The sequence below is a fragment of the Cardiocondyla obscurior genome, linkage group LG10 (genome assembly GCF_019399895.1).
Source record: "Cardiocondyla obscurior isolate alpha-2009 linkage group LG10, Cobs3.1, whole genome shotgun sequence".
NCBI classification, from domain to species: domain Eukaryota; kingdom Metazoa; phylum Arthropoda; class Insecta; order Hymenoptera; family Formicidae; genus Cardiocondyla; species Cardiocondyla obscurior.
This window is the reverse complement of record NC_091873.1, coordinates 6,479,153-6,502,131: the sequence shown is the minus strand read 5'-3', so window position 1 is coordinate 6,502,131 and position 22,979 is coordinate 6,479,153. Positions and strand designations below refer to the sequence as shown.

Below are 22,979 nucleotides of genomic sequence, written 5' to 3'. Positions count from 1 at the left end.
AGGGGTATCCAAAGGGTCTTTTTCTTTTTTTTCTTTGTTTTTTTTTTTTAGCGATCGTAACTTAGAGCAGTACCTAAATGAAATCGCTTAAATGAGTAACGAATCGGCAAGTGATTAAACCGACTTGGAATAATAATTAAAAAAAAAAAAAAAAAACAATGTTTTCCACGCATTTAACATTTTGAATGTCGATTACACAACAGATTTTCAAATAAATTATCAACGCCATTTGCGAAAGGTTCACTTAATTCACCCACGTTTGCGAATTTAATCAGATCAATCTTAGCTAGTAGTCCAGTCGTTGCTTTGTCCCTTTTTTTTTTTTAAAAAACTATTTTTATGCTCTCGCTCGCGTACTCTCACTCTCTCTTTCTCTCTCTTTATCCTCTCACGTTTCCACCCTCTCCATTCCTACAAATTGAAAATTAAGAAATCTTCAGATGTACATTCTAATATTTCAAAATGACTTTTACATCAATCGTATTAAACCTTTTGCGTATTAATCTATAGATTGATGATCGTCCAAGCAATTCGTCCGACGAAGAAGCACGTTCGCACGTTATTTTTACTATAAAAAATTACATTCCATGTGCATATATCTTTTCTTTTTTTTCTTTCATCGTTTCAATCTCAATCCTGTCTCTATAAACCTGCAACTTTATTTTTACGTTATCACGAAGCAGTATTTTCACGCTAATTTTCACTTGAGAAATAGATTTATATCATATATATATATATATATATATATTTATATATATATTTGTATTTTATATCACAATTCATATTTAAAACTCACACGCAATGTAAAGAAACACGTATTTCGATCGTAATGTATTATGACATTTATATTTCGATAAAAAGAAACAAAGTCTTTCCTTTTCTTTTACTTTTTCCTTATAAAAATCTTTTTTTAAAATATTGCAAACGATTCAATTATTCTTACATTATATACACATAAGACGTCGGCTTAAAAAATATATATTTAAAATAAACAATTGTGAAATTAAAATATCAATTGTATAAGTTCATACAATTGTTCTTGGACGATTCAACATTGAAAACTATTAAATGAAACGAAATATTCATGTACATGTCTATATCGATTCATTTCTCGTTACTTCTATCGTACTATTATTTTCGTCGTTTGCATTAAACGTCGTATTGTTTTACTGAAATATCGCTACTATCCATTGTAACTTTCGCACTTACGGCGTCGATACGCGTCGAATAATATTATACATTTTGTTGAGTGTTCCATACCGTACGTATACCGGATATTTTTCGCGTATAATGCACATTTCTCGATGCTCGGACGACTTATAATATAATCGATAAACTTCGCAACGTAATTCATCGACGGTGCATGTACAAATAGAAACGATAAACTGGTAAAAATTATCATAGAAAAATGCGTGTGTGAGTTTTCAACATGAATATTCTGTTTCATGATTTGGATATTTATCAAAGTTACATTATGCTGGTGTACATTATTCGGCAAATATTTTTTTATTTGTATAAACTCTGCAAGCCCAGCTTACCATCGTCACAAATGCACTTTTAGGTTTATTTTATTCATGTACGAAATTGCTGCTTATAACTGTAGGAGTATAAGAGTGTCGATAAGTTATTAAGAAAGATTAGAAAATCTGTATTTCCATATCTATGCGATTTCTCTCTCCTTTTACATCCCAATCGGGACCACTTTTTTTTTTGTTTCTTTTGTTTTTTTTTTTAGAAAATGACGATTGATATTTTATTATACACTGTCTTAAATCGGCGCCACTTATTGCTTGATGTATTTAATGTAGCAACATTTGGGTTTTTTTCTTTTTTTTTTTTTTTTCTTTAATGTACATAAGGAAAAATAGCGACTTACACACTTTCTCGTCATTTTGACTCGTATTGGCGACTGAGACACACAATTAATTCGCGAGGATAAATAAATTAATGAGAAAATAGGCCTATATGCACGCGCGTTAATAAACGTGGTACCGAATTATATATAGTGGACAAACAATGTAGACAGGGTTACTTTACTGTAAGTTGAACCCTTTCACTGCGGTATTAGATGTGATTTTAATTCTTACAAACACAAAATTATGCGTCAATTTTACTTACTTTTACGTTGAGGTATAACACAACGTTCAAATTGGATTATTAGTCTCAATGCGATTTGTACGAAGAAAAGTTACTTTAGTTTACCTTTTTCTTTCTTTTCCTTTTTCCGCGTGACAAGTAAAATTACATCGTTACAATCATTACAAATTAATTCCATTGGCACAACTAATTTCTTTCGATTTTTTGTTTCCATTTTTTTTTTGTTTTTCTTTTTTCCCCTCAACGATAGTTCATATTATATATATATCAATTAAAGAAAAGTTTTTACCATTAAAATTCATGTGGGCCGTACGTAAACCGCAGCGAGCGGCTCATAATTTGTATCCCGCTCTACACATCCTGCCGTCTGCTTCATCAATGCAACAATCAAATACTTTAATAGTAGTCTGTATCGAAGTCGCATATTAATTAGACTGTGCAATGGCGCGCACAATTTTTATAATATAAGAAAAAGATTACTAGCTAGTAATATTTAAAAGTCATATATCAACTGCCAACACGAGTCTCCGAATTGATTGAATCACATATTCTGCCGAATGCGTACGTCTCTTTTTTTCACTTTTCTTTTTTCTTTTATCTGCGAATATATATTTGAGCTAGCAAATTTATTAATAGCCTGGAGAGTTATGCGTGCGTTTCGCGTTTGCACATCTCTTTTCATACACATATGCACGCGACAAAGTATGGGGTGCACAATCCTGGTATGTCTATGTGTATATAGCATGTATAGGATGTGAGCTGCGTGGACGGCGCTATGTACACCACTCCTCGGTCAGTCAACCACTGACAGACTAGTAGTCGACTATCGTCACTCGTACTCGGACACCCGTGGTTTCACTGGGAGTTTTCAGTTCAACGTGCCTAGCTCACGTCAATATATACCGTTGTATAATCTATAATAAATAATACAGCTTATATTACTCACGGATCGCACATGCAGGCGATTAAAAATTTCCGTGATGATCTAATTAGATTTTCTAGCTGATATTTAATTCAAATTATTTACATACCTGCATACAGATATGCTAGAGTTTGTCTTGGAATAGGAAGAGATTGTTCGTAGCAGCGACAGCTACTACATTTTCAGATGGGTGCCACGCAGTGTGAAGTATTTTTTTATTAAAGTCCAAACAGTCCACGCTAATCTCGTCCTTCTTGCGCTTGCCACCGGTGCACACCTACGCAGATATAAATAAATTATTAATTCAAGCCTTAATTATTATGCGCAATATAATTAATAGAAATAAAACGAAATCTCGTAAATGTGTACAGACCTTTCTTGGCTTCAGAAGAGTTTTCGGTTTGGCAATGTCGCGTGCTGCCTCTAAAGTAAGATCGCGTTTGGTCGTACGATCAAATACTCTGAAGAAATTGTTATATGAGCCCGTCATAATAGCAGAGTCATTACCGCTCCAACAACATTCAAATTTGTCAAAGATGCAGTCATTTTCATACAATGAACATAATTTTGATCTTAAATATTCGTGTACCTGTTGTAACAAAAAATTATGTCGACGATGAATATGCGAATATTCGTACGGATTATATGTATCTATTGTGAAAAATATATGTACATGTATTTATAAAATAAAAAAGATTATTACAAAAGATGCTTACGATAACGAGCTGCGCAAATGCATCACGTACTTTACGATCTCGTCTTTATAAAGAATGTGTGTGTATGTATATATTATATTTCTTATAAATATATCATAGTATAGATGGAAACTTACAGGATAACATTCGATTGGTTTTGTCTCCATTTGCAAGTCCCACACTTTTACGCTGAGGTAGTCTCTACTGATCATGTATCTTCCGGAATTACTAAGCTTTACATCGCTTATGCTCGAAATAATTTCAGAGAAAAAGCTTCTATTAGTTGGATCCTCAGGCTCCTCGAAGAGCTTACTGTGCTGATCGCAGAGAGCAGCAGATCTCATATCGCAAAGTCTAATAGTTCCTTTGCTACTACTGTACACCAACACGTTACATTCCGCAGGATGAAATTCTGCCGCAGTTATGACTTCCGTTAACTCTTCCATATTAGTTGGCTTAATGTCTACTATATCTGTATATACGATTAAGAAAATTATATATACGTATTTTAATAGCTACAAAAGATGATACATTCCTAATATTGTATAAAATATTATTTGCAGCGTAAGCAATACTGAAGTATTCTTCACTTCGTAATAAAAAAAAGGATACTAAAACTCTGGTCAGTTATCTCCAGGTGCCAAAGATTAATTCTAAGATCATCAGCACTGAGGTATGTCTCTTGATCACTGTTGACACTTATACTGTTTATATGATAGGTGTGCGCATTGGCAAATATCCTCCTTGGCGATGCCTCTACCATCAACTCCATTGGTTTTATGGTTGGCACCTACATGTAACGCGATAACATAGAATATATGTATAACGAACAACATTTTTTACACAATTTATATTCTTGAAATGCATTTTTTTAAAGTAGACTAAGTAATTAAAAATTTGACCCTTTTATCGTTGAGCGTTCAATATGCTTGATAATAATAATAAATTCGGAATAAAGTTAGCGTTAATAACCCAGAATCTTCCTTACCCTCAAGGCAGTGATGCAGGCAGGGTCGCGTATCGTGCCATTTTCCTCTTTTGTGTTATATCCCTCTACTCTTTTATCTCTCTCGCTAACTTTCCACAACTTGATTGTTTTATCGTTCGTGGAGAGCAAAAAGTGGGCAGGATTCTTTCTTTTTAGCCACCTAATTTTATTAATTTTTTCTTCTATTTCTAGTGATTTTAAATAATCGAACTCAGGTTCGTGGCTTTGGAAAGTGCTATACACATTGTATTCGCCTCTCCGTGGTATACTGTTTTTACTCTGTGCAAACAATTTATTATTTTCAAAAATTATTACTTTAAATTATTAAAACAAGTATTTTAACGTTTGGAAATTCAATTGTAACAATCCAAGTGTCACGCATTTAATATTTATAAGAATTTTATAATTCCTACATTTATGCAATCTTTATCGTCGCATAAGAACAAAATAAATCCAATTTTTACCACATTCAATGGAGAAACATTTAATCTAATAAACAATTAGACAAATACTGAATTATTAAGAGTTGTATAAATTTTAATGAAAAGATGTCAGAAAAACAACCAGTTCTAACGTCGATTTACATATATTGTGGATCGTGATATAAAACTCTCGCGAGAATATACATATAAATCGTGTATTACCACATGTTGCATATAACAGATTACAAGATAGCAATTTAAAATATTAATAATTATTTGTGCATTATAATTATTGTATATCTCTCGATCGCTAAGAGTGACAATTGGATTGTTTAACTAATATTTTAAGCAGAAAATGTTTCTGTATTTGATACTTGTCTATCTCTTTTTTTTTATTTTTTTTTATATTAATATTTTTTTATATTATACAGCTACACTTACAATGGGGTCTCTCTGAAAAATGACAACGCGTCCACCCTTGTCTCCTGTCGCGAGGAGATCACCATCGTGATTAAATTCAACGCATGAGATTATATCAGCTGCAATAAAAGAAAAAAATAAATTTTAGAACTTATATATTTTATAAGCAATTTTATGGAGAATATATAATGAAACTTGTAACTTTAATTTGAATAGAAAAATGTTTATGATAATAAACGAATAATTGAATCAAACTAGAAGAACGGCCTTGTGTGTGCTGTATGCGTGAAATAAATTTTGGATCACAAGATTGAATACACAAGAGATCTCAATGTAAAGGCATGATTCGCGACTAGTTCTTTGCCTTATTTTGGTATGTGTAAACTGATAAGATAAAAGACAAGATGCTTCTCTCTCTTTATCTCTCTCTCTCTCTCTGGAGCTACGTAACATAGGTCGAACTTGCCTTCCGTAACGTCGTCTTCTAAAGTTCCCTTCACTTGTGAGAAGCACCACTGTATGTCACCATTGCCTGTAATACAATATCAAGGGATTTAAAAATGTAATATCTTTTTCTTTCTCTTTCTCTCTTTACTAATTTGTCTCAAACTTGTAGACCAACACAATTTGGCGAATAATAGTAATAAAAATTGCTTTGAGACAACCGACTGCATTTTGTGTCTTAATTAAAAAAAATAAAAAAAACCACTGTGTTTTAGTCTGATAACAAGATTTTCTAGTCGCAAGAAGTAAACGACAAGAAATGGAAGTTAAAAGAAAATGTGGAGTATGGTAGAATATATTGCACAATGTGAATAATTCATTATTTTACAGATTTTGTAAATATATATATATATAAGATTCACGTGGACTCGTGAAAGAAAGTTGCATGCTTGCGCATAGTAAACGAGCTCCACGTGTGTCGAATGTTTAAATCATATACGTTTATGTAACTTGTATAAAGAAACCAAGTGTAACATAAAAGAAATACAATTTGTTAGTCTCGTTGAAATAATAACTGAGAAACAGCTTGGACGTCAGGATCTTCCTGACATAGTACAAAGAAATCAATCGCCCTCGAAATCCCCATACAGTGATAGGAAAGAAGAAAAGTAGCGTAACTCCTTAATTCGTAACGACTAAAAGGTTGAAAATAAAAGGAAAAAGAAATGTACAATATACAAAGCACGTGCGACTTGAAGCAAATAACAGTGAAAAGCGAATTACTGCATGTTAAGGAACAAAGCGCAAAGTAATCGCTATTCTAGCACTCCTGCTGTGCACCTGCGGCAAGGAGCACGAAAGAATGCGTGACAGCATTCGGTAATGCTTTTCCGTTTAATACGCCGACGGTGTTTCTCGAGAATAAAAAAAAGAGAAAAAAAGAGAGAGAAAAAAAAAAAAAAAAGAAAAAAAGAACAAAAAAATTACAAAAGTTTGGTAGCATTATTTCTCGAACCCGAAGGCAAACACGTAAAATCAGAAATTATCTATTGAAAAGAAACAGTTGTTCAGTCCTGGAGTCACTTGTTGGAACCGGGAGACACTGTGTATGAGACTGCACAACAAGCCCGAGCCAGAGCAAGGAGAAGCAAGGAGGAGGAGGAGGCGGAGGAGGAGGAGGAGGGGGAGGGGAAAAGGGACGCGGGAGACACGGGTGAAGACGATCGGCACGAGGTCCTCCTGCAAAGGTTGAGAGTCGATACGATTGCCGAAAGTGGAGTAGATGAGGGAAAGAGAGGTAAAAGTGAGCCTACTTGAGGTTTCGGCGTAATCCATCGTGTTTCTAGGCCAGTGCCGCCGTCGCCGCCTCCTCCGCCGCCGCCGTCGTTGTCGCAGAGGCTAAAGACGTCGCCGCCGCCGTTGTCGTCGTCGTCGGCGCTGCTACCGCCGGTGCCGCCGTCGCCGTCGCTGTTGTTGCCACTGCCGGCGACGGGAACATAGGTACTTTACCCTACCACAACGCGCACACAGGCAGAGTCCGGAGCACGGGCGCGCGAGGGACGCGTTATTACGCGGCAAGAAGGGAGACGCTCGGGCCGAGACGATTGGCACCCGCGTCCTCGATTTGGGTCAAGGTTCACCTCACCGCGGCGAGGCCAGACGTGGAGGCGAGAAGGCGAAAGGGCGAGATGGCGAGGAGGCGAGCTGTCCAGCGGGAGCGGGAGCAGGAGCGGGCGATAACGTCGCGCGTCGGTGGTGGCGCGCGGGACAACCCGAGTACGCACCGCCGGCCTCGGTCAACTTGCCGCCTAGGTACTCTGGAGTACTACTTACCGGCCATTCTCAACACGCGACACACGGACCGAGGGAGCGTTCACGCGCGCGAGTTTACTCGAGCTTACTCTCGGTACGAGCTCCAACAACGAGCGTACTCTCACGCTCTCTCTCCCTCTTTCGGGCAGGACACGTTTATGTGTGCATGCGCGCGCGCGCGCGCCACCACGAGCCGGCGAGACGAGAAGATCCGCTCGCTACGCGAGAAAGACGCTAAGATCCGGTCCGGGCGTCAGCGATCCTCCGTCACATACTTCGAGCCAGGCACCGTACCATAAAACGCTCTCACGACCCAACGCGGTTGCTCTCAATGGCGGAAGTTCACAAGCGCATAACCGCACAACACGACTGCGGAGTGACGTCAGCGCGCAGCCAGGTTCCGCTACCTTCGCGGTAACCACCATTTTACACGCGGTGGTCGGCCGCGGAGGCGCTGCCGGCGTATCTGCACTACGGCGCGCGGATAGTGCAAAATCCGCCATCTTTCAAAAGCGTAATCGCGCGATTTTTTAAAGCTGCGACTGTTGCGAAAATCAACCTGATCGTCAACCTAAATCTTTAACTTCGACACGTTCTCGCGACTAAAAAATAATTATTTTTCTAGATCGGAGACAGTCTGAGGTGCGAAATACACCCTACGCACCTTCTAATTCTGGCGAATGACCCGCTGATATAATAACATGAAGCAACACCTGACAAAACAAAGATCACTTGGCGAAAGCGTGTTATTTGGAGGAATTTGGCGTACAGCAGCGGTTGATCCGAACTATAACGTACACACGATATGTTTGCCGTGATATTTGTTAGCACACTGCTGTCCCAAGGAGAGAAGGTCGGCAAGAGAGACCTTCCCGAAAGAAAGAAATTTCGCTTCGCGTCTCGGGAAGCTGGGACAGATCGATCTTGTCCCTTTTTAGTTTCGAGAGCCTTCGCTCTCCTGAAAGATTTACCTAAGAGCTCCGCTAATTTGTCGTGCAATTCCTCGAGAGAAGAAAACAGCGGCGTGTTCCTATCCATATCCGTCCGAAGCCCGAGAATCCAGCCCGGAAGGGCTGTTACTCGTCGAAGGGCGATTCCATCGGCAGGCCCACGAGCTCGGGTTGTCCACGGTCGAAGGTCGAAATCGATCGCGACGACCGAGTTTCGTTCAACTTGACTTTTCACGGGGAGAAAGAGACGCGACCTGACGCCCGAGACTATCTCAAGGTGGTACCACCAAGTACGAGCTCACTTTGCCAAACGTATTAGAGTCTCTACGTTAATACCCTCGTACTAACGAGATTGCATCTCCACTAGGAGTTTCAGTGCTGCCGCGTACCGCGATAATACATCTCGGTTTTAAATAATTGTAGCTCGAAGTGGAAGGAGGCATGGGCATAACTTTCTTGCACGAAGATGCATTCAATTAAATATATATATATTTCTTTTTTTTTTTTTTAGACTGGATTGAATTATGTGCCGATAATTCAAAGATGAACAAAATGCAGTCTTTTAAAGCTTTCGACGATGCCGAACGGCCGAAATATGCCGGCGAACCTTGCAATAAATCTTTTGATTCCTCCCAGAATCGGTACTCACGGAAATAATAGCTGGGGAGGGCCGCGCAATTCGTGTTCTCCTCCTTCCGCTTGGCCTTCACGTAACGAACCATATTTTCCTTCGGATCGAAGCCGACGCACGCGATCTGGCGAATATATCCTCTTGCACCTCGCATATATCATCGAGAATTTATCAAGCTCGCCTTGGTAAGCAGCCCGACGACCGCGACACTCGCAGTTTTCCCGCACGACGACTGTAAACGAATTCCGACGAATCCTTTTAGTTTCACGCGCGATCCCGAGACCGGGAAAAATATTTACGAGCGAGCTATTGGCCACCCGCGAAATATGAAGTCACTTGTACGTAACGAAATGCACCTCCGATAAGGAAACGGCGGTATTGCAGAGTTTCTTTTCGTGTTCTTTTTCTTTTTATATTAACGCAAAGATTAAAAATAAAATACAGAACAAGCAAACTACGTATACGACATGATGTACCAAATAAAAGCTAATAAAAGCCAGCAGTAAGCCAGTAACAAAAAGAGAAGAGAGATAAAGATAAAGAAATTGCATTATAGATTACATTCCCAAACGTGTTACTGTAACAAAACAGTTTGTTAAATCAAAGAAGATTGATGATTGAGTACTTGCTACACAATACACATAAGCAATTAATTTAAGTTCTCTATTAAATATAATATACTAAATACTCATTTTTAATTCTTTTTTTTTAATTCCAGAAAAGAATCGTTCTCTTAATAAGAATCGAGACCCGATGGCGTTTCTACAAACTCAAAGATAAGACTTCAGGAAAGAGAAATGTCGATAATCCGCACTTAACGCCCCAGAAAAAAAAAAAGGTTCAGTTAATCAGATATAGTTGGAGTTTCACGTGAGTTTCGAGGACCGTTAGATAAGCAGAAGAGAAGAAAGAGGAAGAAAATCGTCGACTGTTACTCACCGGTACGCTTGTTGACGGCGGTGTTGATCATGGAGCCGAGCTTCGTGAGGCTGGACTGCCTCATAATGTTGGAGGGACTCTTCATCCGTTTGGACGGTGGTACCGGAAGCGGGGTGGTCTTGGTCCGTGCCAGGATGGTACCGCTGTTCCGGTAGTCGCCGATTGAGCTCGACCCGGGGCACCGCTGGGGCGGAGCCCCCCATAGACCCACCACCCCGGCGTGACGCGTGATGAGCCCTCAGCTGGCTGGTCTCAGCTTCCTGCCAGCCGTTATCCTGCCGGCCAGCCTTAGACTCGTCCACCTTCGTCGTCGCTTCGTTGCCGCTGAAAAATTAAATATCTCTGTTAGTCCGCTTATCCTCTTTTTCTAAAGTCTAGGGACGATCAATCGCGTTTAATAACTCTGTAGACGACGCTCCTCGTTTATTAGAAAAAAAAAAAAAAGGGAGTTTTCTTTCCTCGGCGAGGTATCTTTTTTCTTATAAAGGGAACTACTTTCTGGATTCTCTATCGCGAGCGTGTTGTACATTTATCGTTCTTTATATTACGAGCCGCGTGCTCGCACGCATTTGATATTGTACGGGTATTTTTTTTTTTTTAATCTAGAATCACTTCGGATGATCCTGAAACTCCTCTCGTTTCGAATAACGTACGGCTGTGTGATGTACAAGTAAAACGCCACTTATTTGTGCGAGATGAGACAAGGCTGAAGAGAGAGAGATATTTAACGCTAATCTCCACTACCGGCGAATCTCTTATCTAACGATTCAAATGGTAAGGTCACTATATGAGCTAATTTGCGAACGGATCACGACTCGTGCGCGACGCGCTTTACATCGTCGTTCTTCAGTTAACGAGTGGAAATACGAATTATCGTAAATCATTTGCGAAAGAAAGGCTTGCTTTGTTACTAATAATAAAATTAATGTGAGCTAAATCGCCGTTGTCTTGAGAAGAATGTTTAAACTAATTTACCCCAAAAATCTGGCGCTGAATAAAAAAAAAAAAGAGAGACTTAATTATATTAACGGAAAAAAAAAAAAAAAGACTGAAGAATATATCAGAGGTAGTAAGCTAATATTAATACCGAGAAAAGCTTAGTAGCAGGTCATCTCAATGAATCTCTATAACTGCCTGCTTTTGTAAGACTTCAAAATACTTTTCTCTATTTTTTTTTCTTTTTCAAGAAAGCAGCACAATGAATTTACTTTTTACCTCGCTGGCGAATTTATCGAATTTATAAAAGTTTCCCATTGACATTTTACAAAAGAACAAAATAAAAAATACAAAGAAACTAATCATAATCTTCCTAATCTTTTTTTTCCAATTCAATACTACTCGTTGTTACACTCGTATTAAAATATATAAAGAAATTAGATCTTTAACTTTAACGTTTTCTTGATAGAGAACTTTTTAAATGTTCGCAGTATCACAATAATTTATCTTGTGCTTTCTTCGATCGAGTTTACGTTATATACAATTATAATAATGACTTATCGCGGCACCGTGGAGGCTTTTCGCCAACTTTTTCAAGAAACCCCAAAGTCTAAACCTCGCTGTTAACATAATTACATGACGTAACGTCGTTCGTTCGGGCGTTAATCTGCAAAGTTTCACGATACGTTTGTCGTTAATCATCTTAATTGCGCAATCGTCAAACATGTGCGCAATAAACTTGGAGAACGTATCGTGTTTAGATTACCGTAGCCCAGAATCGAAAGCAGGTGCGACTTTTAACGTAAGGTGGACGAGCGAGGATATTCAAGAAGATATACCAGAGGAAATCGTCGCTTATGGAAGGCAATCGAGGTACAAGGGCTGTAACACACAAGGAAAAGGATTGTTTTATGTTCAATAAATTATTTAAAAAAAAAAGAAGTATATGCGCAAAGTATTACTGCATTTGAAATAATTATCTCAAGCGACGGTGTGAATCTGTTATTCGGTGATGCACGTCGCAGGTGCAACGGACGATTGGAGGAAAAAACGTAGCTCGCGTTGCCTCGGCTGCTTCCCTTTCAGGTTGAGACGCAAATCGACACACCCTCGAGAGCAGTCTGCCACGGTCGAATAAAACGCAACGTACAAAAACTTCCATTAATCGAAATATATCATAAAAATAGAATTTGATCGACATTGTAACTGGCTCTTTTTTTTTATGGCAAAAATAACGGCATATTATTAGAAGAAAAAATTCACAGGAATTCGACAAGGATTCGACGTGATATATGTAAAGGAAAAATAAATGAAACGAGGATATACATTAATATAAAATATACATACTCGAATGCGTTCTCAGGTGAAGAACACCCTCCGAATCTCCCTCCCGCGCAGAGTCGATGCGTGCCGATTGAGTTTGAATGAAGCTCTAAGTGGAAAGCGACGCGTGTCGGCTTGCGTCGAGAGAACGTGTTGGCTGCGTGCCCTAAAAAGAAAGCGGCCTTTGTAACGTGCATCGTAAAGATCGTGGAAGGATGGTTCCGCGGCGGCGGGCCAGAGTCGACCGGCAGGCCGGCCCGCCGTATCTGGGTTAGACCGCGCCGCTGGTCGTTCGCCCGGTCGGTTCGTATCTACGCGGAAAATCACCTCGCCGCGACTTTCGGCAGGCCGGAAACCTTCGCGCGGCGAGGTCGAGAGGCAAGACTCACCCGGCGGCAGGATCGACGGAGTCCTCGATGACGATGCGCCGAACCCGTTGACTGCGTTACGCCACTGCGAGCGGGCGGCCTCTCCTTTTTCGTGGGAACGCGCGCAGGAGTCAGGACGACGTCCACGACGCCACGTACGTCCGGCTCGGTGGCCGACTCGATGTCGATGACTCCGAGGGTAATATCCTCCGGTTAGGCTCCGCGAGAGCCGCGGCCGGTCTCCCCGACGCGCTCGCGGTAGTCGCAGGTGCTCTTTTAAGGTAAAGCGGCCGCGTGCGGCATCCGCCAGTTGCCTCGACGATACCGCTACGCCGCCGACACCGCTCGGCGTACGTGCATCACTCTCTCCCACGCCGATTGATGTTTACTACTGACCGCAAGTGCTCGCACTCGCGTACTCGCACCAGTCGAGCACGCCGAACCGAGTCGAGCCGAAACGACGGTCGTCCCGCCTCGGCTAAACCATGAACCATTGACACGATGAAACGACACCGTGTACCGTCGCCGTAGCACGGCGCATCGCGTGGTACTTCACACTGCATGAGCGAGCCAGACGCCGGCAATCGCGCTTCTTTTTTTTTTCTTTTTTCTTTTTTTTTTTTCCACCAACAGCTGCGTTTTATTTACACAAAAACTTAAATACACAGACAATATTATTACATTTTTTTAATTATTAAAATTATTAATGGGTTTCTTGTAAGAATATAAAAACTTAATTAATATTTTAGCTTATTCAAAATGTGAACGCGTCTAACGATTATATTCTAATAAAGTTTGCAAATTTAAATTTAATAATATGCGGTAATTAAATATTTATGAAATTGGCTAAAATGAATTGCATGTTAAATCGAAAGAACTTACCGAGTTGTACTTTTATTGAACAATAAAGGCTTATCGGTAGTTTATGTTAAGATTAACATATGACGTTCTTTTTTTTTCCCCTCTCTTTTTATTCCGTCTTACCATTTCTTTAAAATCGTATTGATATAAGCTCGGCTGCTGCATTGTTCAGTTCTGCTTGTTACGTTCTGCGAATAAACCTTAGATTGCTCCAGAACATATGCATAATAACCTTCGACGAGGCATACTTCTTCATATAGATCTTCCGTAGACATTTCGACGATGCTCGCACTTTCATTCAGTAACCATCGGAAACTCCTCGGCAACATCTTTTCGAGCAGCTCGAAATTTTTAGACTTCACGCGACTAAAATTACAATGGTACATCCAATAATCTTTGAACGGCCTGAATAATTTAAGAACGTTATCCGAATTCGGGCTTTCAGTCGAAAGATAAAGGGATTCGTCGACGGTGGATCTACCATCAACTTTGGCGAAGTTATCAGACACAAATGCGTTAATACTGGAACTAAAAATCTCTGGATTACGAACTTCGGACGTGTCTGCCGAATTAAGTTCAGTCTCCTTCGTGTAACAGTCGCCTTTGCTTGGACTTTCTATATCGAAACAGGTGTCGTCTTGCTTAACAAATTTACCGCTTGCGTTCCGGACAAGTTTCCGCTTTCGTTTCTTCGACCAACTTAATTCTTTTAATGTTAGAGCTTTCATTTCCACGCTTGACAGACTTGTGTTGTACGTTTTACAAAACTCGGACGATAACAATTGCGTTTGCTCGCAAGTATTATCTTTTAAGCGTGCATCGTTGTCCTCACTTTCATTATCACTTGGGCGTCTGTCTGGAATTGGTAATTTACCGTCTGGGAGAATTTCGTTAAATATAAATTCATTAGTTGACGCTGACGTTGACGGTAACTCAGAATTGCTTTTTTCACATCTGCCTGCGATTGTATTCCGTATACTGTCGTAAAGCTGCCTTTTGTTTAAATCAATATTAACTCGGCACGGTATCTTTTTATGTAGATACTCCAGAAAGTCTTCCCTTTTCTCAAGGCACAGATTTTTTATATCCACTTCCTTGCAATTTTCTACCACGTTATTGTCTTTCAAATCTTTCACACTCGTGATTTTCGCTTGCTCGAAAAGTGGTACTGCTTTCTCAATAAAGTGCAAATTTGAATCAATCGAGTTTAATTGAATATTGTATTGCAAAGCTAATTTGTAGATACTAAAATAAAAAAAAGCAATAATCAGTTATTTATCATAACAATGTTTTATAATATTTTTTTCCTTTTTGGCACTGCTTACCTTTTCGGTTTTGTCAAGTATCCACTTTTTGTTAGCGAATAATCCTTTCGAAGCATACTCGGAAGATCGTATAAAGGATGCTCTAACAATTGTTGAAGATACGAGTGGCTCGGCGTTAATGTTGGAGAAAATTCATTTACCTCATTCAATGGTAAATCGATCTCGTTTATGCTCGTAATGCATTCTTTCATTGCGCCAGCAATATCACGCGGTATCAAATGCTTGTACGTAATTATTTCGGGTTTCTCTCTATCTGATTTAGAACCAACAGACTCTAAAAATCTTATGTACAAACTATTAACGTCTGGTAGGTTTGAATTATATTTTAACTTGGTGGGATAGTGCGCATTAATTAAAACAGCTTTTCTGCATTCGATGTATCTTTGCCATTCCCGGAAATTAAATAGTTTTATGTCGCAAAGACCCTCGTCACTAATTGCACTGAAAAATATATTATAAATTAGCAGAATTACATGCCGCGTATTAATATTTGATGACGTTTCATGTATTACCGAATATTTTCTATATACGTACCTATTAATTTTCTCGGCAACATTACTCAGTTCATTTTCTGTAATGCCATCTAAACACAGTAACGTTTTCAGCACTACGATAATAAATGCCATAGCACGGCCTTCATAATTAGGAATATAAGATACTTTATCGAACGTCATTTTCGGAGAAGACAAACTTACTAATCTTTCCACGTACGACGATATATTTTCTACAAATATTATAACATGTGTATGCTTATGGAAAACAGATGTTAAATAAATTTATACAATATATTCATACCTGGTAGTACTAATTCAGTGCAATATCGATTAACAAGTGATAAAAGATCGGGACAAATTATTTTCCTGACACCAAGAAATTTCGCCATACGTCCGATAACACTTCTCATACCCTTATGTGTTATGTCCGCGGCTCGTGATAGAAACTTTATGTCATTATTAGTTAAAGATATTTCGGGAGGTACCAAGTGATCTAGTTTATAATAAGATAAATGTCCTTCTCTTCCATATCTGTAAAAATATATACATACACGTGCAAAATGTATATACAAGTACATTATTATAAACTAAGTTCATAAACCCAGAAATAATTTTTTAACACACGATAAAATACAACAGAAATATGAATAAAAAATATTCAATTCTACAGTATGCATTTAATTATGATTTTTTACTTATTTTTTAAAATTAGTTTAAGCAAATTTACCTTATCATATCACTTAAATGTATATCTTGTTTGTGAATCCTCAAAGCCAGATACAAAATAGCCCATAATTTTGTAGGTGTAATCGACTCTGGTCCCGTTTTATATCGAGTTGTTACATGACTCTGTTTGTATCTGCCACGTTTGTGCTTTGGTATTTTTTTCGCCATATTCTTTACTTTAGTAGTTTCCTTTTTGGCAAAGGAATTAAATTCTATTCTGTACGATATAAATATACATACGTAAATATCATATATAACGATAGATATAAACACTTGAAAATATTTAAAGACAGTAGAAAGTACAGTTAAAGGTTTTGCATATTTTTAAATATTGATTTCTTTACCTCGTGCTGTCGCAAGATTGTTTTCCACTAGATTGCACACTGTAGACACTTTGACTAAATGAACTAACCGCATCTCCTTCCGAACTTATTTGCGATTGCACATACCTATCATAGTCTGCATTAATCATAAGTTTCTACATAAAAAACATATTATATTTGTAAGAAACATTTTAAAGATTAGATAAATTAGTAGTTACATATATTATTTATAAAACCATACTTTATTCCTATTTAATTGTTTTGTGGACGCTTCTTCGTTTGGATAAGTAGAAGCAATAGATTCTGTTAAGCTATTAGCTTTCCTTTTTCTGCCTCTTTTTTGTGATAAAACTTTACCGTATATAATTTCAGCATCCCTATAAAAATAAATTATGTCCTTATCAATTATTCTCAACAGCATTAATTTAATCTTAATTTAATAAATCGATTTTTGTAAATATTTAATTAAAATATTTAGAAAAAAAAAAATACAAATCAGCTAAAGCTATCTGACATTTTATAGTACATAAATAATATTTAATAACCTTATTTTATATCTTCTGGATAGTTTTGGCACCTGTTTCTTATTTGCAGAAATAAAGGCTATTTCTAGCTTTCCTAAATATCGTGCCCACAATTGTAATACTGTTACTTTTATGTCATGTGATACACCAAGTTCAATAAGTTCATTTGTTAAACCAATTAAAACAAAATTATACAATTCCCAAGATGTCCATCCAAGCTCCTCATCTGTAAGAAAAAACATAATCCATTTAAGTAAAAAGAAATTGATAATAATAATTATTATTATCATTAAAATGTATTTCATATAAAAATATAGTCAAAATAAATTTCTTTCAAAATATATAATTATAAACCTGTTTTATCAATCTTTATACTGCGAATTTTTGTCTTTCGCAATCTCACATTACTTTCTATGGGAAATTCTATCTCCACTTCTTCCCCGGCATCCTAAGCAAACGAAAAACATTAAATATACAGTGCCAGATTTTTTTTTCAAACCATATTGACCTGTTTGTAAGGATGTTACCTGGCTTTGCGTTTGACATGTTGTGCAAAAAAGATATCCAGATATTTTATAAAAGTCGTTCGAGCCACAAACCGCGCATTTGAACATTTTTTACGTATATGTCAAAAGCTGTTGCACCAAATGTATTAACGTATATATACAGAACTACGACAGCAATAGGTTATAACCTATCAATATAAAGATACTTTTGCCTCTAGTGACCGATAATACATATTTCCACACATGCTTTATACTTTTCCTCATTTATCTCTCGTTTAAACAATGTTTCTTTTCCTCTTTTCATATAAATCTATTAATTTCTTTCGGAAACAGTCACCGTCAATTCTAACGAAACACACTCCGAAGTCCGAAACAAAATATAAACGTGAAAAATAGGTTATGTTTAAACACATATTACACGTGGCTGACTGTTACATATTGCAGTTTTACTTCTAGACTGTGCTATAACGGAAAATATTTTCGACGTAACAATTCGAACGATTTATCGAGATTGAGAGATACAGAGATGACGTAGAAATTTTTCGCGCAGCTTAAAAACTACGAAGGAAATATTTTATTGAAGAAACTTTATTCTCGTAGCTTACTGTATCATTTTTTATATAAGTATTTACTGTAGGAAATGATTGGTAATTTTGTACAGAAGTGTTAAAATTCGATACGCACGCTGCTGAAATATTATAATCGAAACTGCTTTACGCTACAGATGAAATTTACATATGAGTGACACTGTCGGTGTTAAAATCGACGCGCGCGCTTCAAAGTAACTGTATGCTTAAACTAATTTCTTTGCCTCGAAGAAACTCTTAAGATGTCTCATTTGCCACGCGCCCATAATTAACACAACTACGGTCTGAGTCAGAGACCACCAAAATACACGGCGATGAGTACTCTCGGACGTCTGCCTAAAGCGTTCTTCTCGATACTGAAAATATAAAAAAAAAATTTTTTTATACATTAATCTCGCACAATGCTCTCTTCTCTCTTTCATAATACGATCCGAGATATTGTTTCGTGTAAAAACTCAGCGTTTCATACCCTTTGGTAGTTTTGTTCCTTAGTTATTTGTCCGACTTGATCTATGAGCTGACGTATTCTAAGCTGGAGTTCTGACAATTTCTCCTTCTGCGCTACATTGGCATAATCGATTGCATGTTCTCCTACTTGAATATCAAGATGTACTCTCTGCAAATGCGATATATTTTTTAATATATAACATTTGTGTCTTTTATATTGTTTTTTTTTTTTAACTTTTTTTTTATATTTTATTTTATATATAATAATAAATGTGCAATATATAATACATATATATATTTTACCAATTGAGTTCCACTGAACCAAGCTGTACTGTTTGAATACATGCAAATGACATGTTCTCCAGGAGTATGCGAGGTGAAAGATACTCTCCCTTCAGAGCTATATTTCCTAGATACCATAGGTTTGTCATCCGGATCTCTAACTACGACGTGCATGCCGACCCCAGGGCTACTTGGCATGAAACCACCGCTCCTTGGATCGAATAGCTCCACTTTATAATTGACTGAAAGTCAGAAATAAAGAGAGCTTTATCGTACAGTGAGTAGCAAGACGAAATTGATAAAGTAAATTTGTTCTGCATTTTTGTCAACGATACTCGAAGGTAATAAAATAAAAATAAAAATACAATAAATTACTATAAACTTGAAACTTTACCGAAAACCGTGGTGTCGTCGGGGATCTCTTCGATAAAGCATTTCCGCTCAGTTTCACCGATGTGAAAATACAGGCCCGTGCCGAACTGAAGCGCGCATAAGAAGACGAGAAAAATACTCGCGTGATATTTTAACATGTTTCGCGTGGCAGAGCGTTGCCAGTGAGCTAAGTCAATAATACGAGATCACGAATGAACGTACGCACGCATGAGAAACCGGACGAGAGTCGGCGTGAACCGGTGAAACCGGAGCAGACGGAAGTGGCCCAGATGGATACTACACGTCACCGTCCGAAAAAGCGGAGAACCAGCTCCCGCGAGCACCACGAAGAGCCTCGAGGACGAAGCTTTTGACTCGTCGATAGCTTTACACGACGGACGTTACGTCGGCGAACGACGCATCTGCAATTATGCGCTCCGAAGTGATCTACTAAGCCACGCGTTGACGTATCGCACGATTCACGGTGACAGCGGTGACGCCACCTAACTTCTCTCTGGTCGCCATCGCAAGTAAGAATGGCGGTCGAATTCAACATTTTGTTTCACGATCACGGCTGTCTCTCTCTCAAAGTTATTCGACACGGATTAGCGTTCTCGAGTAGTTTGGTACGGTTTTTTTTTCTAACGTGTGTTTGAATTCTTTTCAGCGAAAAGAAAAAAGTGAGGACTTGTGCCGAAAGTGTTTTTTTCTAAAAAGAAAACTGCGTGTGTACGTTCACTCGAGATTGCGCGAGAGGATCAGTTCGTCAGTCGAAGTCTTCGTCGAAAATGGACCCGTTTATATTGGCATTTTTCGTTGGAGTCGCTGCATTAATTTTTGTATGCGTCACTCTACACAATCTCATGCAAGGTAGATTTTTACTTCGTAAATCGTTATTATTTTTTATAAGCCGGGAATTGTTTTACATACGAGACCATATGGTGTAACTTTCGTAAGACTGCCTGTTAACTTAACCTCTAATTTGTGATCTGCTAGTTTAATATTCCATTTTCGTGTAATAAATGTGAAAGAAAGACAGGATAACGCCCCAAGTGGGAATCATCTGGGCTTGATATAAATGGAAAGCAACTAACATCGATACATATTAATTTTATTTATTCTACAGGTGCCCGAAGAGTGGAATATCAAGCTGCTCAAATTCTAGCAGCGGAAGCTGCACGAGTGAGGCAAGCAGATGCTGTGAGAAATGTCAGACGTCGTATGTTGAGAAACGTGAATCATCGATTTGAGGATGATGACGGGCAAGCTGACCAAGAAAACGACGAGGACGGAGACGACAAGGTGGAGACGTCGGATCAGAAGGTAGGAGCTAAGAAACGGGCAAAGCTAGCCGCGAAAGCCGAGAAAAAGATTCAGAGAGAGGCGGCCGAACGAGAAAGGGAAGAGCGTAAAAAGCGAGAACAGTATTTGCAAGAGGAAAGGGACAAGCAGGCAGAGAAAGAGCATGCCGAGGAACTACGAACAGTTGAAGCTGAGAAAAAAGCTAGGGAGGAGAAGGAAAAGCGGGAACACGAAGAATATTTGAAGATGAAGGAAGCTTTTAGCGTGGAGGAGGAAGGCTATGAACAGGAGAGCAGCGAAAGCGATAACTTGCTGCACGAATTTCTCGCGTACATAAAACAGAACAAAGTACTAATTTTAGAAGATCTAGCTGCGCATTTTGGATTAAAAACAGCCAGCGTGGTGGAAAGAATTCAAGAGCTGCAGGCTAATGGGAATCTAACTGGCGTAATTGACGACAGAGGGAAATTTATTTATATAGCGGAAAATGAGCTTGAAGCCGTGGCCAAATTCGTACGACAACGTGGTCGCGTTAGCATTACTGAATTAGTTGAGAATTCGAATAATCTTATCAATTTAACTCCCGTTGAGAGCTGCAGCGTTTCAGCTTAATTAAATTAAATAAATATATAAAATTCTAATTATAAATTTTTTTATATAGTTTTATTGAAAATATAATTATGAATTCGAATTGTTCCTAACTAATTCTTAACTTTTGTTTTTTTCTTTTTTTTTTTTTACCAATAATTCTGTTTCCATCTCCATCCGATTTTTTTTTACCTTCTAATTTCACGCTTGACGAAGCCATTTTCATCAAGTCTTATTACTTTTTTTTTTCTAAAGAAAAATAGATGAAACTGTTAAGTTAATCGTTAGTTTTAAGTTAAATATAATTTTGTAAGTTGTAAATATTGTATATATTTGTACGAAATGTAAAGTTTGAAAGCCTAAGAGAATAAAAAGTAGAGTATATGTATAATTTAAATACATTGTATAATAATTTATAGTTTTTTGTTTATAAGTTTTTTAAGGCGATGAGTTACGACGATATTGTACGATATATTTCGCTATTCTCATTAAAAAATTTATTAATAATATCTAACAGCAGGAAGGAATTTTACGTCGATGCGCGGTTCTGACGACATGCGGACTCAATGTTGCATCAGATTCTAGTTTGCCTTAAGCTGCAAGTGTTACACGGGTCGATTCTCATTTTCTCCCGAGAATATATTATAATTTATTTCGCAGTGGGCACAGCACTAACACGACATATATTTATATATATACGTATACATACATCGCGCTTGTAATTGCAAATCATTAAATATCCGGTTTTGGACTATTTTTCTCAATTCGACTTTTGGAATAAAATACAAAAAGAAAATTAATGCGGCAACTCTTGAATTAACTCGATATATAAAAAATAAATTTAAGCAAATAAAGACAAACTACTTGAAGAAATTAATTCATTTTTGTATATCGAGTTTGACTTGGTCATTAGCGTACGTTCGTTTAGACAACAGGTACCCCCACTTAACGGTAATCGAAGACTGAAGAAGGGGATTGACGAAGGCTATTTAAGAACGAAAGAAACGACAAAGCCCCCGACAGTCTTCTTGTGCGATTCCGTGTAACGTTCGGTTCGAATTTCTTTCGAGATTAATCAAGCGGTCCTTAACGGAGAGTGCGGTCGTTAAAATTGATTAAACATTGGTATTTTACGAGATCGAGATCGCTCGAACTTTGCGGTTGATCGTTGAAAATCTATGTGTCGATGAGGTGCAAAGTTTTAGATTGTCAAGGCAATTCCCCGACATTTTTACCCAGCGTCAGGTAAGAGACGAATATATACCTCATGACCCACCCGGGAGACATAGGTAGTTCTAATTATTTTGAACAAGAAAGTCCTATACCATTTTTTAATATGGGCGTTTATTTACGAGAAATCAACGTTTGAAAATTTATTATATCTGACTGAGAGCGAGACGATGCGACGACGCGCGAGCGAGCGGTGCGGCGATACGCGAGGCGTGGTTTAGGACATCACGCGAGCGAGACAATGCGATGACGCGCGAGTGACATAATGCGAAAACGTGCGAGCGAATTTAAATACAATCGCATCGTGTCACTCGCGCGTCGTTGCATCGTCTCGCTCGCGTAATGTCTTTAACCACGCCTCGCGTATCGCCGAACCGCTCGCTCGCGCGTCGTCGCATCGTCTTGCTCTCGGTCGAATATAATAAATTTTCAAACGTTGATTTCTCGCAAATAAACGCCCAAATT

At 38.2% G+C, this 22,979-nt stretch overlaps 3 protein-coding genes across 11 annotated transcripts; 1 reads left to right on the top strand and 2 right to left on the bottom strand.

Moving 5' to 3' along the window:
- Positions 1-1,819: 1,819 nt before the first annotated feature.
- Positions 1,820-18,124, bottom strand: Tws (protein phosphatase 2 regulatory subunit tws). Of its 9 annotated transcripts, XM_070662973.1 has the most exons (16): positions 17,728-18,124; positions 17,555-17,648; positions 17,222-17,426; positions 16,918-17,053; positions 16,698-16,831; positions 16,355-16,570; positions 15,929-16,158; positions 15,668-15,857; positions 15,134-15,574; positions 12,969-15,053; positions 12,604-12,745; positions 12,219-12,377; positions 12,023-12,138; positions 10,321-10,644; positions 9,400-9,613; positions 6,011-6,076 (listed from the first exon to the last, which is right to left on the bottom strand). In XM_070662973.1, the coding sequence occupies exons 1-10, from the start codon at positions 17,812-17,814 to the stop codon at positions 13,928-13,930; spliced, it is 2,859 nt and encodes a 952-aa protein (XP_070519074.1). In that variant the 5' UTR covers positions 17,815-18,124; the 3' UTR covers positions 6,011-6,076; positions 9,400-9,613; positions 10,321-10,644; positions 12,023-12,138; positions 12,219-12,377; positions 12,604-12,745; positions 12,969-13,927. The 9 variants fall into 9 exon arrangements, with proteins under 9 accessions (XP_070519076.1, XP_070519077.1, XP_070519078.1 ...); XM_070662972.1 differs by lacking the exons at positions 12,023-12,138; positions 12,219-12,377; XM_070662974.1 differs by lacking the exons at positions 12,023-12,138; positions 12,219-12,377; positions 12,604-12,745.
- A 183-nt stretch (positions 18,125-18,307) lies between these two features.
- Positions 18,308-19,862, bottom strand: Eca (transmembrane p24 trafficking protein eclair). Its single transcript, XM_070663018.1, has 4 exons — positions 19,417-19,862; positions 19,044-19,264; positions 18,763-18,909; positions 18,308-18,649 (listed from the first exon to the last, which is right to left on the bottom strand). Exons 1-4 carry the CDS (start codon positions 19,550-19,552, stop codon positions 18,500-18,502), a joined length of 654 nt encoding a protein of 217 aa, XP_070519119.1. The 5' UTR covers positions 19,553-19,862; the 3' UTR covers positions 18,308-18,499.
- A 96-nt stretch (positions 19,863-19,958) lies between these two features.
- Ddrgk1 (DDRGK domain containing 1) lies at positions 19,959-21,681 on the top strand. Its single transcript, XM_070663017.1, has 2 exons — positions 19,959-20,264; positions 20,521-21,681. Exons 1-2 carry the CDS (start codon positions 20,183-20,185, stop codon positions 21,306-21,308), a joined length of 870 nt encoding a protein of 289 aa, XP_070519118.1. The 5' UTR covers positions 19,959-20,182; the 3' UTR covers positions 21,309-21,681.
- The last annotated feature ends 1,298 nt before the right edge of the window (positions 21,682-22,979 follow it).

Coding starts and splice junctions, on each gene's coding strand:
- Ddrgk1 (XM_070663017.1), top strand. CDS start 20,183: ATGGACCCGTTTATATTGGCATTTTTCGTTGGAGTCGCTGCATTAATT. Junction 20,265..20,520: donor TCTACACAATCTCATGCAAG/GTAGATTTTTAC, acceptor TTTATTCTACAG/GTGCCCGAAGAGTGGAATAT.
- Eca (XM_070663018.1), bottom strand. CDS start 19,552: ATGTTAAAATATCACGCGAGTATTTTTCTCGTCTTCTTATGCGCGCTT. Junction 19,265..19,416: donor CGACGACACCACGGTTTTCG/GTAAAGTTTCAA, acceptor TCTGACTTTCAG/TCAATTATAAAGTGGAGCTA. Junction 18,910..19,043: donor GGTTCAGTGGAACTCAATTG/GTAAAATATATA, acceptor TCGCATTTGCAG/AGAGTACATCTTGATATTCA.
- Tws (XM_070662973.1), bottom strand. CDS start 17,814: ATGTTCAAATGCGCGGTTTGTGGCTCGAACGACTTTTATAAAATATCT. Junction 16,571..16,697: donor CAATCTTGCGACAGCACGAG/GTAAAGAAATCA, acceptor TATATCGTACAG/AATAGAATTTAATTCCTTTG. Junction 15,858..15,928: donor CACTGAATTAGTACTACCAG/GTATGAATATAT, acceptor TAATATTTGTAG/AAAATATATCGTCGTACGTG.